Source organism: Ambystoma mexicanum, chromosome 9 (assembly GCF_040938575.1).
Source record: "Ambystoma mexicanum isolate Mex_15411 chromosome 9, UKY_AmexF1_1, whole genome shotgun sequence".
Lineage (NCBI taxonomy): Eukaryota > Metazoa > Chordata > Amphibia > Caudata > Ambystomatidae > Ambystoma > Ambystoma mexicanum.
The window spans coordinates 1080235899-1080250240 of NC_090931.1; the positions used below are offsets into that span (position 1 = coordinate 1080235899).

The 14342-nt window shown below is 44.3% G+C and overlaps 1 protein-coding gene across 1 annotated transcript in view; it reads left to right on the forward strand.

The window, feature by feature from the left end:
• The window catches only part of CYTIP (cytohesin 1 interacting protein), a 181678-nt gene that overhangs the window by 127138 nt on the left and 40198 nt on the right, over nt 1-14342 (forward strand). Inside the window, exons 4-6 of the mRNA XM_069616405.1 lie at nt 8803-8905; nt 9023-9116; nt 13526-13592. Of these exons, the coding sequence (XP_069472506.1) occupies nt 8803-8905; nt 9023-9116; nt 13526-13592 (264 nt within the window). The remainder of the gene's footprint in view (nt 1-8802; nt 8906-9022; nt 9117-13525; nt 13593-14342) is intronic.

Consider the following 14342-nt stretch of genomic DNA (forward strand, 5'->3'; position numbering starts at 1 on the left):
GTTAGACAAATGCCTCACTATCGCTACCCTGACAAGGATTTACCTGCCTATTAAAATAAACTAAAGGAAACATTATAACGAAAGGAATCTTTCCCTTACACATGTACATACACAAACCTAATAAGATAAATGTATGGCAATTCAAATATAACAGAAATTACAGTTATGTTCAAAGCCTGATAACTGTTACTCCTTGTAACCTGGGTGAATTCCCCTTCCCCCGATTCAAACAGGATTTCCAATGAACAGTCCAAAAATAGAAATGTTCTGTCTTGTAACAAAGTTCTAATGTTTAAGTTTCTTCTTGCTTCAAAAAGTGTCAACTTTGGACCTGGGCCAGCAGTTCAAAATATTAAACAAGTCTTTATTTCCCCACTTCTATCGGAGAGTTTCATACAACTTTATAGCATGTCTTTATCTCCCCACTTGGGGCTTGGGATGGAAACATTTGAAGACCACTGCCTTAACCTGTGATACTGGGGCACCTGTAACCTCACCACTGCGTTTTGCAGGTGGACCCCTGTTCTGCCCTTGTCCTCTCTGTGGAGGCCCCTCACTCAAGGTGCAATGGGATGGTTGAGTGAAAAAGTTCTTCAAAGCACTATGTAAACCACATTTATGGCAAGGTACCCTCAAATATTACCAACTCATGCATGCCAGGAATTCCACTTGGTACCCCAAATATCACCACCTCTATACATGCCAGGAATTCCACTTGGTACCCCCAAATATCATCTCGGTGCATGCCAGGAAAAGAAAATGCAGGTTGGAAGGGCTTGTGAGCACGCTATTTACAGTGTTATGACTATGCGCGTGCATCATGCAAATTATGAGCGTAGGGCCATTCCTCTGATTTTGTCACTGCTACCTTGTGGATCCAGTGGAGACACCTGTGCCTTGCTGTTCCTCCTCCTTTGTGTCATTTTCTGCTCCAGCCATATTTTGCCTCCAAACATCTACATCATCTGCTGCCTGGTAGTATGTCACTGGCTGCTGACTACTTACACCCTGAGACCTTTAGGTTAGTGCTGCACTATATAGAATGTATTTAGTTAGTTAGTTACACTGCCTTGAAATGCCTAGCATTCGTCCATAGCCTGTTCTACTGTGGGTCTCCTGTGAGGCTCTGTGACCACCTAATCTGCCATATACAGAGTTCCAAACCTCATATCAGTTCACAGCTCCACTGTACAAGTACAGTCAGGGCCCAGGTTCACTCCACCAGCCACCAGCAGTGACTAGCTCTCTCAAGGTGCCATGGATGAGGGCTGTGAACTTCCCTGCTGCTGAAGTTGGCATCCTGAATGAACAGATCCTGACCCATTACGATGCCCTCTTCAACAGCAGAAGCAGCTTGGGACTTGGATGGATATCACAGCTGCCATCAACACGAAGGGGGTGGTAGTCCGTACAGTGGACAACGTCAAGAGGTGCTGGGACGACCTGAGGATCCAGAGCCAGACAAAGGCAAAGGTGGTCCTTGAAGCAGGTGCTTCCATGGAGGGGCACTCTGCAGGCTACCATCAAGTGACACCTTTTCACCTCTGAATCCTGAAGAGGATAAATCCAGCGCTGCAGGCCTGTATCTAAGCTGCTGGTCAGTTCTCACAGGGGGAACAGTTGCATGGATTTCAAATGGTATGGATGAATAAGCACGAATTGAGCAAATTATTGCTTTCCCTGGCATGTGTCTTGCACATTTCTTAACTGGCATGCAACCTCATGACCGCAGTGTAAATATGTCATGGCACATATCTGTGAAGTGGAAAAGTGTATGAGTGAGCTCTGGCAGCTTTGGGTGAAAAAGGATCCTCGTGTGCATGCAATGTGAGATGCTGACAGCAAGGTCACAGAGACACAACCCAGAATGAGATTTTTAGGCCATATAAGGTACATTCATGCACACCCCCTCTACCAGTTGTTTTATTTGGGAATGATGAGTGCATCATATCCAGTCAGCAGGTGAGAGTGACACATATGTTTTGGTGTCCGGTCATGGCAATTTAGTGTGTTTGATGATCTGGTCCAACTTTGGGACCAGTTAAGCTACTGAATGAGCGGCATACATGGTATGTCATCATGACAATTTTTCGTATTGAGACCAACATCATTGCTGGTTGATCCTCAGCAATGGGTGCATGCACTTGTTGCATGCTTTCATGTTGGTCTGTCAGTGCTTCATGTCGCAAGATGTGGCTGGATGGAGATGTGACTATGACTATGATGCTACGGACACATGTTGTCAGGTGCCTTTTTCCATGGCCCTGCCGACAGGATACACTTTGGCCACTGCTTCATTGCTATTGGGATATGAAATTAGTTGTTGTCATGTGTATGTGGCCACACGCCAATGTACTTTTTTCACATGTGTATGTCTCTTCATTGTGGTTTGTCATTTTGCTTTCACTTGTGCGACTGTATTCATTCAGATTTCCAAGCATGGGCCGGTGTGCTTGAGGCAGTTTCTTGTTGACTTATGATTACTGCATGCTACTGATAACATTGAGGGGAGTACACATGCATTGGCACTTTGTTGTATCTTCCCTTTTCCACAGTTGTGTCAGCTGAAGAAGAAAGCACAACCTTTGCTGTGGAGCTGCATACCAGGGCCAGGGCCTCCCGATGCAAGTGCAGACCCCACACCGAATTACATCCACCTCCTTGGAGGGCGATGTGCCTGGGGGAGCATCACATTCTGATGGCAATGCTGCTGATGAGGAGCTCTTGGATCCCATCATCATGGTGGATACCCCAGCAGCAGAGGGACAGGATGGTGGTGACGTAACCACACAAGGGACCCAAGCCCGGCAGACCTCCATTGAGGTATCAGGGTTGATGGAGGAGGAGAGGGAGCAGGAGGCCATTGCAGGCCTGCCCACACTGTCAGATGGTGGTACTGAGGGCGTTGTGCAGGCTAAACACCTGGCCCTGAGACAGGAGGCTGAGCAGTCCACTGTGGAGGGGTCAGCACATCCTCCTGCTCCAGGGCCTTCTGCTGCAGCACTGCCCACCTTCACAGATACCTCCACCCAGACAGATTCCTCACTTCCAGCCAAGGAGGCTATCAGTAATCAGTGCTGGCACTGCTGCTGGGTGGTTTGAGATGGCAGACGTCTCTCTGTGATGCTGTTCATGCAACACATGAGCTGCTTGCACAGCATCACGGTCAGATGGGCAACCTCTTGTCACAACTGGCAACAGCACTGCTTGGCGGCGGCCTCTCTGGACAGACCACCGCAATGTCCCCTCCTCAACTGTGCCACAGTCAACCTCCACTGAGGCCTCCATGTCAGCCAACACCATGGTCTCCTGTGCCACTGTGCCACCATTGGAGAGTTTGGATGTGCCTGTGTCCCTGTTGAAGGTGGAAGTCCGTACAGAAGCAGATGAGGTGGTCACAGAGCCTGCCCAGGAACCCGCAGGATGTAGCGCAATACCAGGCATAGGTTGGCAGTGCAGGTGCAGTACACTCCCGACACAGACTGTCATCAAATCAGAGGAAGTACCTGCACCAGAGACACATTATCAGGCAGCAGGAGATGGTTAGTGCTCAGGAGGCACATCCATGAGAGAACAGCTGCCAGGATGAAGGCAAAATGGTGAACAGGTGGTGCAAGTGAGGCAGGAGGCAAGGCGGCGGGTACATGCCCTGGTGTCTTCGCAGGTGGAATTCCTGAGTTAGCATAGTGAAGAGAGGCAGTGCGCCTATGAGGTGGCTATTGCAAGGGCAGGGCCAAGTCTGCAATGAGGTTGGTGTGGGCTGCCATTCTGGAGGAGTCTTGCAGGGCAGCAGAGGATGTACATTCAGGGATGAGGGAGACCTTGCAAGCCCTCCAGGAAACAATAGAGATCTGCCCACAGGAGGCAGATGTTGAGGGGGATTGGACTTGGCACAGGCATTGTCCAAAATGTCTATGGAAACTAGCCCACTGAAGTTTGTATATAGTTTGGTAGTAGTAGGTTTTCTTTTATTCTATTTATTTTTGTGCATAAGCCTTTTTCCCTTCCTCATTTGTACATAGTTCACCATTAAGCCATGAATATTTTATCATTCAATGCAACAGTTTGCTGTCTCTTTGTGCCATTTGCAGCATGTCTTGGCTTGCTGTTTTGTATGTGATACTTTGGTTCCTCTATCATGTGCACCACACCTTCTGTTATCACATGATCTCCAACTGGGTGTGTCATATGGCAGTCAGGTGCTTTTAGGGCACACTCTGTGACGCATAGTGGTAATGGGATATTTGCTGGGGGACATGTGTGCATGCTACTGGGGTGCCTGATGTTTAGTATGATGCCTTCATGTCCAATGTAAGTATGTGGACTATGGTTGATGTAGGAAGGTGACATGTTTAGCGTTACAGGAGTTTCACATGTTTAGGCAAAACATCTGTTGCTTTGCAACTTCTGTTCTTTGGTTTACTGGTACGATGTTCATTAATATACATGGTGTGCTTGGGTGTGTCAACCATGCATGCAATGGGTGGCATGGAACTTCCTTTGTTAATGTTTTCATGGGTGTGGATTCAGGTTGGGGGTTACTTGGTGTAGGCATGGTGGCAATACTTAGACTGACTTTCCCATAAGGCCATGTGGACATGTTTTTTGCAAGAAGGGAAGGGAGCATCACAAGAGTTTGAGTAGCAAGCAATGGTTGACTGATGCCATTTATGGTACAGGGGGATTGTCTCTTTGCTTTCTGTGTATCTGTGGTGGTAGAGTATGATTTAAATTGTCTTTCTACTGGTGGCAATGTGGGCCGGCGATTTGTGATAGGGCGTATTTTTCAGAAGAAGATTTGCGTCTCTCTTTGAGGTTGTGTACACATTTGGTCAGGTGTCTGGTCAGATGTTCTCCTGTGCAGGGATATTTGAGGAGTCTGGAGACAGCTTATTCACCTCTGCCCATTCACTTCTCCAGATTGCTTATTCTTCTACGTAGTGTTCCTTTATGCTGCCACGGCTGTTTTGGTGGCCCTCTGGCACTTGCTTGTCCATGTGGATGTGCTTACACTTCCATGACTAATATGGATTATTATCATTTTGGATGATAATAATGGATGTTGGATCCCTTTGTTTCAATGGGCTCCCAACCTCACATGAGCACTATGTCACCTGAAGGCCAAATGACCAAGCTGTAGCAGCATGAACCATGTGGTTGGCTGTTGCTGTGCAGCTGAGTGTGATCCAAGGGGAACCCACAGAAGAGGTGACTGTCCTAGGACCACCGGAACTGCTTTCAAATGATCATGTTGGGGGAGGATATCTGGCAGGGGTAGTTCATGGAAGGTGCAATCCTGAAGAGGTGAGGAAGGTAAGTGGTCAACACTAAACTCGGCCATGAGCATTGAAGATGCATAGATGGCAAGTGTCATTGCATTGTAAGGCGGATACCACCATAGTACTGAGCAAGGCATGCAAACCTTTTCAGCAGCTCCTAGGGTCTCTGAGTGGGTGTGGGGATCCATTGCTGTTGGGTATGTGGCTGCACCCTTTGCAAAACGATTATTCTGGACCAGCATGCAGTAATGTGTGTTCAGCAGCCAACATAATTAGTACATCAGTGGGAGTCCAATTGTTGTGTTCCTAACTGCAAGGGGTATGGAGGGCACAACCAGTGAGCTGTTATCAAAAGAGTGTTGTAGCCTGATTACATGAGTGTCAGTGAGGACTAATAAGGTGCCTGGGGCTTCATCGTGGACCTCTGTAGCAAGCTGATTCAAAATGATTTCACTCAGACATTTGATATTTCATCTAACATCAGGTGTCAGTACTGTGCTATGGAAGTGTGTCCGTTTGGGTGATGAGTATTAGAGGCATGAGTGTAAGTTGCACCTTCTTGGGGCAAGTGCTGTATGGAAGTGGAGTGGGCATAGAGTGATGTGGATTTTGGGGGCCAGATTAGTGGAGGTACTGCGATGAGGATTTGTGGTTGCAGCCTTAATGTAGGATTAGGGGTGGGGGGGTGCAGATTAGCATAGGTACTGGGGCGAGAACTTATAGGTGCAGTCTTTATGTAGGATTGGGGGGCACAGATTAGTGGAGTTACTGGGACGAGGGCTTGTGGGTGCGGCCTTAATGTAGGATTGCGGAGCGCAGATTAGTTAAGGTACTGGGACTGTAGGATTGGCGGACGCAGATTAGTGGAGGTACTGGGACGAGGGCTTGTGGGTGCGGCCTTAATGTAGGATTGGGGAGCGCAGATTAGTTAAGGTACTGGGACTGTAGGATTGGCGGACGCAGATTAGTGGAGGTACTGGGATGAGGACTTGTAGGTGATAGATGATATGATGTGGCATTTATAATGCACCTGTACATAAGTGTTTCTAGGCCTGACAAGACAAGGAATGGGAATCAATGGAGGACAAAATAACAATTTTTCCAGGCCTTGTGTCATTCAGATCGTCCACGTGCAGGGAAGAGGGAAGGGGAGAAGTGCCAGGGGGGATGGGAAGCTGGAAGTGCAGTTACCTCACAAGTGCAGCCAGCGGGTGGCTCATAAGTGCAGAAAGAAAGGACAGTAGGGTTGCAGATACAGACCCTTAAGTGCTGGGGAGTCTGGAGGCAGTGAAAGGGTAGCTGGGCATGCAGGAGCCTGGGGCCGAGTTCATAGGGCGATCAGGTGACCAGTGCACGGAACAGCCAGGCGCATCAGCAGGGGAGAAGAAGAGAGAAAGCAGAAGCGAAAAGGAAGGTCTTGAGTTGCTTCCGGAACCGGATGTGGTTCTGCTTAAGTTTGAGAAAGGAAGGGAGGCTGTTCCAGAGGGAGGCCCCAGCCGAGGAGATAGATCTACCCCAAACTCTCTGCTTGGAGAAGAGACTGACCCTCAGAGAGTTGGAGGTGGATGAGCATACAGCTCCAGAAGGAAGATGTTTTGGAAGAGAAAGTTGTAGCGGTTCCAGGCCCCAGAAAGCCTTGTGGATGATGCAGTGGGTCTTGAACTTAATCCTTGCAGCCACGGGGAGCCAGTGAAGAGATTTCAGAGCTGGAGAGATATGATACCTGGGCTTGAGGCCAAGGACAAGTCTCGCAGTCCTGTTCTGGATAAGTTGTAAATGTCAAAGAGTAGAGGCAGGAAGATTTAGAAAGAGGCTGTTGTAATATTCCAGCCTAGAGATGACCAGAGCTCTGGAGGCAGTGAGCTTCTGGGGGCTTGAACGTTTGTGTAGGATTGAGGGGTGCAGATTAGTGGAGGTACTGGAATGAGGACTGTTGGTGCTGCCTTAATGTAGTATTGGGGTGCACAGATTAGTTGAGGGACTGGGACGAGGACTTGTGGGTAGAGTATTTACATTGGACTGGAGGTGCGCAGATTAGTGGCGATACCGGGATGACGACTTGTGGGTGTGACCTTGTTGTGGAATAGGGGGATGCATATTAGTGGAGGTACTGGGACGAGGACTTGTCAGGTGAAGTAGAGTGGAAGTAATGATGATTGCTGGTGGTTAATCCTTGATTACTTATTTCCCATTGGTCCGGCCAATGTCACACTTCACATTGTGGTGCAGAGTACTTTGACAGCGCTATGTTTGTTATGTCCTGGGGGCGTGTTGTGGGCGTGCCAGGCGCTACTTATTTTCCTTTGAGCTGCAAGTTTCTGCATGCATATCATTCTGTGAATCAGCCCCCGGCGCTGTACATTTGGGATGTGCATGGTTCGCACTTGCGCTACTACTTTGCACAGACTTAGTGCTTTTTCTGTGAATTGTGCCCCACAACTCCAATTCCTTTTTCTATCTATTGATCCTCTTTTCTGCATTGAAGCAGCCTTTTCATCCCTATTCAATGTAGGCATCTACATAGGATGCCAAGTACTTGACTTATATACCTCCAGTTTACAGTGTCTAGCGCTCTTTCAGTCTAAAATATTGAAATTGTAATCTTTGTCCAGGAAATGTATATTATAGAGTAATGGTCGTGAATGGGAAAATGATGTGCTTGCGTAAAGCAACTTTTGCATTGGTGCTTATTTGCAGTGCAGAATTTTGATGAAGAAAAATATTCCAGTTAATATAAAAGTAAAAAATGTAGATTTACATGTAGTCTAGACATCTTCTTCGTATGAGACGATAGGACAGTTGTTATATGTCATCTTTAAGATCATCTTTGTAAAGTGTGCTGTATTTGTTGCTAATCTCATAATAAAATAAGATGTGTTCAGGCTGACATTTTTGCTCAATTGTTCTATATGTTCTAGGTGACAAGATATTTTTCTAAAGATCTTTTCACAAAAAAATGGATTTAGAAAGACCACTCCGTGACCGCACGGAGCGGTCTTTGTAAATTGAACTGTCATGCCCCTACAGCACACGAGTGCGGGCAGGGGCTGACAGTCTTATCGGGACCGGGAAGCGCAGGGCAAGTAGAACAAGTAAGTGTGTGGGTGCATGTGTGTTGGTGTGTGGTGTTGTGTGTATGTATGTGTTTTGGATAAGGGGAGTCATGGGTGAGGAGGGATGAGGTATGAGGTGGGGAGCTAGGTAATAACATGAGAAAGTGGGTGAGAGGGTTCAGGGGTGGAGCAAAAGGGGGGAATCAGTCGGGGAAACCCCTAATTCTTTTTTAAAAGGATGTTCTGTCTTAAAAGACCTAATTATTAAGGTCTCGGGATCTATGATCAAAAGAAAAACGTCCAATAAAAATCGGTCTTTTTCTCATGAGACCATGATAATTAGAACCGTTCTATCACATTCATCCAGAACCCTTGTGATTTTACCAATAAAGTTTATCACATTGAACCTCGCTTAATCCAAATATCAAGACCCGCTTTGACCAAAAATCTTCCATTTGAATTTTTTTCAGACTTTTCGCCTTGAGCACCATCATGCCTATACGATGGAAATGTGCACTTATGTTTGCAAAGTACATGCCAACACCCCAGCCTACACCGCAGGACTGACAGTTGGTAACTATTTGTTTCCTTTCCTAGTTTTGATTGTGGGGTTGTTTGGATGTGCAGTTTTTGAATATGGAAAGGCATATTTTGGAAATGTTATTTGTCAATTTGTTTTAATTGTTCCAGGTGACGTTCTATCTACTATCAATGGAGTTAATACAGAAGGTTTCAGTCACAAGGACACTGTGGACCTCATCAAATCTTGCGGCAACTTTTTAAGGTAAGGTCCACACTCTAATTTGTTGAAACCCTGTAATAAGTGGTAAATCCACTGATTTTTGGAGATATGGTGGCAGATGTACCTTTGGTTGGACTAAAATCGTCCTCCCTACCGCCAAACCCTTAGTACAGGTGTGTGGTAATGGGGTGGTAAAGTGATGCTAATGGAATTACCATCCCTTTATAATCATTTTTACCCGCACTGCCATTCTTGTAATGAGGCCCAACATCTTTCAGTTTGGGTACTTTGAGATCATAAAATAAAACATCTTATCTTGTTGAATGACTTTCAGTGCTCTAAATCCCATCGTATAGTACCCCTAACGTTTCCTTGCTCCAAATGCTGGCCTTTTCATTTGTCTGGAGTTAATATGTGTAATGAGATTTACCTATGGCATGCATAGTTACAGTTTTCATTGGTTCTTTATCATAGATATAAATCCCAGAAATATCCCAGATCTAATACTCACCACTTTAGAAATCCTATCCACCATTTGGGACAAGAAACAGACGGTTTTAAGAATAATATTTAGTTTAATTCAAAAATAAAAAATAATGGAGATGCAGGTTGTCCCCAAACTTGCAATGCTCGGGGAGTCGCCTTTAAAACACTACAAATAATTATAAACTACAATGAAGATTAATCCACTGCAGCCTGTCTACTTTTGTCTTACTAACATTTAATTTCATATATTCACACCCAGGGAAGGGCGCTCAGCCAGTCTGGTGGCAGGAAGAGCAGGTGAGAATAGACTGTCTACCTCTTGCTCTTTCCAGCCACCAGAGGATTAGTCCCTTTTCCAATGGCAGCAAGCATCTTTTTATTGTTTTTCTTGGGAGGTTGTGTTGTGCAATACACAAAGCCAATCTCCTGAGAAAAAGAAAAAAGAGCATTCGCACCCCGGATGAACCCCAGGCTGCAAATGGCGCTCACCTGCTTGTCTTGGGGGCAGACATGGCTGGTAATGGCCTGCAGCTCTCGCCGAGGTCCTTGATTCACTCAGATCTGTTTATGCTCCGACTGGCAGGCCGTTTCTGACCTTGTCCGCCCCCTGATGCAGGAGTGATTGCCATAAAATATCCAGTCTATTTTGTACATTCACACAGACATCCATACATGGTAAACACACATTAAAGACTATTATAAACAGTGAGCTCAGGCATTTTAATAGAGATAAGCAGACAAACTGTCATTTGTGGTTTCACAAACGTTAAATCAAACAATATACAGTATAGAAGTATGCCTGTCTTAAACCCACCTACCTCTTCATATCAAAAGGTGAAGCAGTTCTCAGAATAAATTATGAAGCAAAACAATGTACTTTATTTTCTCTGAAAGTATTAACAATTATTGTCATCAGAGAAATATTTTTGCTTTAACATATGGTTCTAGTATTCTTGAGCTGATTTGAATCTAAACTGCTCAACATTTTCTATGACTAACTATGGGTTCTTAGCTTGGACATAGACCCTATTTGATTTACTTTTGTCTGATGTTAGATTGGTTTCAAATACTTTTAAAGACTCTGGATTCTTAAGAATTCTGTTGCTTTTGGCATGCTGGCAATGCAGTCTAACTCTCTCACTATTTTCAAGGAATCAGATTAATCCTCACAACACCCAAGGTGCTTTTGTTTATTAAGAAAACATTTCAATCACTGTATTGGCTCTGGCAGACACCAATCAGAGGACTTGTTATTCCCCAGTTCAATTTGAGATGTATACAGGTTCCAGAGATCCAAAATTTCAGTTGAGAGTCATACTACGAGTATGATACCTAAGGTTTTAAATATAAATCACAGAGCACATACCGTGCACTATATTTCCTCTTTCAGTGATATATCCTTTAGACAGGGCTTCCAAAATATTTTTAAATCCTATCTGGAATTGAATTAATTATTTAAAAAATATCTAAAGAAGGTTGGGCTTGGGTTCTCAGTTTTTGTATGTCTTTAAAAGGAGCAGGACAGGTAGGAACACCGACTGCCTCAGTCTACAACAGCAGGTTGGCTCTCCCTACATTCAGTGAACCTGCTCCAAAATCCCTCTCAGGTAATCTGGGCCTCTTTTATCAGTCCAGTCTGGATAAGGCCCATTTAAAGCCATTTATGCAAAAGCTGCAACCATTTGGAATCCGTGTTTGGTTCTCTCCTGTCAGATGTGCTCTCTTGCTTCCCTGCTGTTCCAGAACAGTCTCTTCTTCATATGCATTTGAGCTTAAATACCAATCAAACTCCATGGATGCAACATCATTTGTAAAGGGTTTGGATAAGATAGAACCTGTAATAGCTGCCCTTCATTTCTCACAGCCTCAGCTTAACGTATAGAGGGTCCTCTCCCATCCAGATGGTGCCAATGTGTCACTTGGAATGAACAAAGCTTTTCATTTCTGAGAGATGGGAGGTGTTTATTCTGTCCAGCACCGGTACAAGAATGTCAACGTTTGTACATTTATTAGTGTTAAAATAATAAGGGGAGTGACGTTCTTGCTATACATTGCACAGCAAATTCCTTAGGGGATCTGCTGCTTAATGTTTCTGTATTCTGTACTCTGGTACTATGCATAGCCACAACATATGACAGAAGATTGGACATTCCAATGGAATTAAAACATTGGACCTCATTACGCCGTTGGCGATAGCCGTGCCAGTAATTACCCAGCTGCCGCCGGATTCATTTTTTCACCGGCACCTGGCAATTGGGATGTACCAGGGCATCCCCATTGCCAGTAATAATTACTCCCTATTCCTATTTGAGCCCCACAGGGCTCAATGGGAATGGGGAGGTCGGATGCACCGGCACCATTCGTGAATGGTGCCGGTGCATCCGACATGCTCTACTCGCGGGTGCCGTTACACCCGCCAGGTCAGACCTGGCGAGCAGAAAGGCACCCACGAGCAGAACTCGTAGTTTGCCGGTCCGGTAGTAATGGCGCCAGTAGCATGTTACTACCAGACCGGCAAACTTGTAATGAGGCGATGGTGCTTGATTATTGGCAATTAAACCCAACTGCCACCAAGGGAGGTTTTGGGATAAGTAGCCTTCCTGATTAATATTCTACCTTCGCTGACCTGTATATTTTGGTGCTGGTAAGGTAATGTGTGCCAACCCACAGCTATATCATAATAACTAATTTCCTAACATGAAATGGTCATCACTAAGCACCAAACAAAAGCATTATTAGGGAAGAATTATATGTGCTCTGAGTAAAGGTTTCATTTGCAAATTCAAGATGTGCACGCCTAAATTAATATTATAGAAGTTACCGAGCAGAGAACTAACCCATGTTTGTTTTAAATGCTCACAAAGTAAATTGTGACTACAATTTGTAATAATTGTAGTTATTGATTTTAGAATCTGGAAAAATAGAATTATAATACAGAATAAATGCACAATTAATGATTTAATTATTCTTTATTTGCCTATCACACTGCGATTAATCAGTTACTTTATAAAAATGCGGCACCTGGAGTTCAATTGAAAGTATTGCTGGAGTGCAAATCATATTTCCCTGGGCGTTTTGGGTACACACCTTAAACCTGCTTATTTTTGGAGGACTGTGCTGCACAATACTTGCGGTTTGCACTAGGCACTGAGACAAGTTGTGCTTACATTACAGCAATAATACCTATGTCAGCAGGCTGGATCGGCCAGACCTGAGAGGCAGGTATTATTATTGCTATTAGCACCTTAGGTTTTGGAGCCAGGGTGCTGATGGCAATGTATTTAGTTCAAGGAATGGGTTGTGTTCATTATTGAACCACATACCCATTCAAGATGGGCACCATGAAAACAGAAGGCAGAGCTCCATGTGGATCCCCTCTTCAATTTCCATGGCAGCCCAGGAGCAGTGGAGACGTGGTGTGGCAGCAAGAAGAAACTAAAGATGCGTAGGCGGGGAGACAGCATTTTAAAGGAGGTTGTTTGGGGATCAGGGGATTGAGGGGAGCAGATGGCAAAATGGGTGCATGTGTGGTGGGATCCAGCCATGATCTGAGCTATCTGATTGGCTGCAGGTGCTCATTATTTTATCAACAAATGTTAACTTTGAAGATTGAATAATATTGTCTTATGTAGCAAGATATACTTGTTTTACAGTATAGAGCAAATCAGGTTTCAGAACCAGCAATATTAGCAATGGTACATGAACACTTTATTTTAATTTGCTTTCCTTCTGCATTTTTCTGCAACACCTAGATGCAGTTATATTGTTTGTACACCTGGTTAAACATGTCAAAATAAGGACATTGCATTAGCTTGAATGTTTGTGATTTCTCAGCAACAAATGCCACAATACCTGACTCATTGCAAATCATGTTTATGCATGAGTGAAACTAGTAAGTTAGAATATAAATTGTAATTGTTTGATATTTTTATCTGCATTACTTGACAATTTCTGTTATTCTTTAGAGTGGAGACTGTAAATGGAACATCAATTAGAAGATGCGAGCTTGAAGCCAAGCTGCAGACTTTGAAGGTGCATTTATTTATTTATTTATTTATTTAGTGAGTGTTGCAATGAGCTGCACGTCATCGTGCAATCACTTTAAATATAGTATAGAAGCATGCGCTGTAGGGATCGAATGAACTGAGAGTCCGACCTGATGCAAGGTATGACACCCTCATCTGTTATTCTTCAGATGAAGCCCTCTTGGCATTTAGTGATTAGTCATATACCAATTTTAAAAACTCTTTCTTAGGGGTGTTCTTAAGTGCATCTGGCTCTGAACTCAATGTTAGGTATAAGAATATTACAGAGTCTGTGGCTCATTTCTCTCAGTGATGTTCCTTCATGTTTAAGATGTTCATTGTTGGATCGTATTACGTTTAGCTGACCTTAGTCGTCGGAAAAACAAGTAATGATGGACAATCTTGTTGAGGTATTGTGGTCACTTGCGCCAATAAGCTTTGTGTCTGGTACTTCCAGTTCTGAGGACTGGCCTGTTACTTTAGAATGTCATCTATATCTGTAAAGAATAAAGATGATCTTTGAAATTGAGTTTCTGTGTATTCAACCTACTACATTCTCTTGTGAAGTTTATCCATTTTTAATGTCTAACAGAAATATGCTTCCCGCTGGACTAATCGGCTGGGGCATAGCAATTTGCTCTTAGCGACACAACTGCTATTGGATATTTAATGAAAGTCCTTGAAGACTGACTGGGAGAAAAATATTTTCAACAAACATATTTAGGAAATGTTTTCTGACAAGACACCACTATTTTCT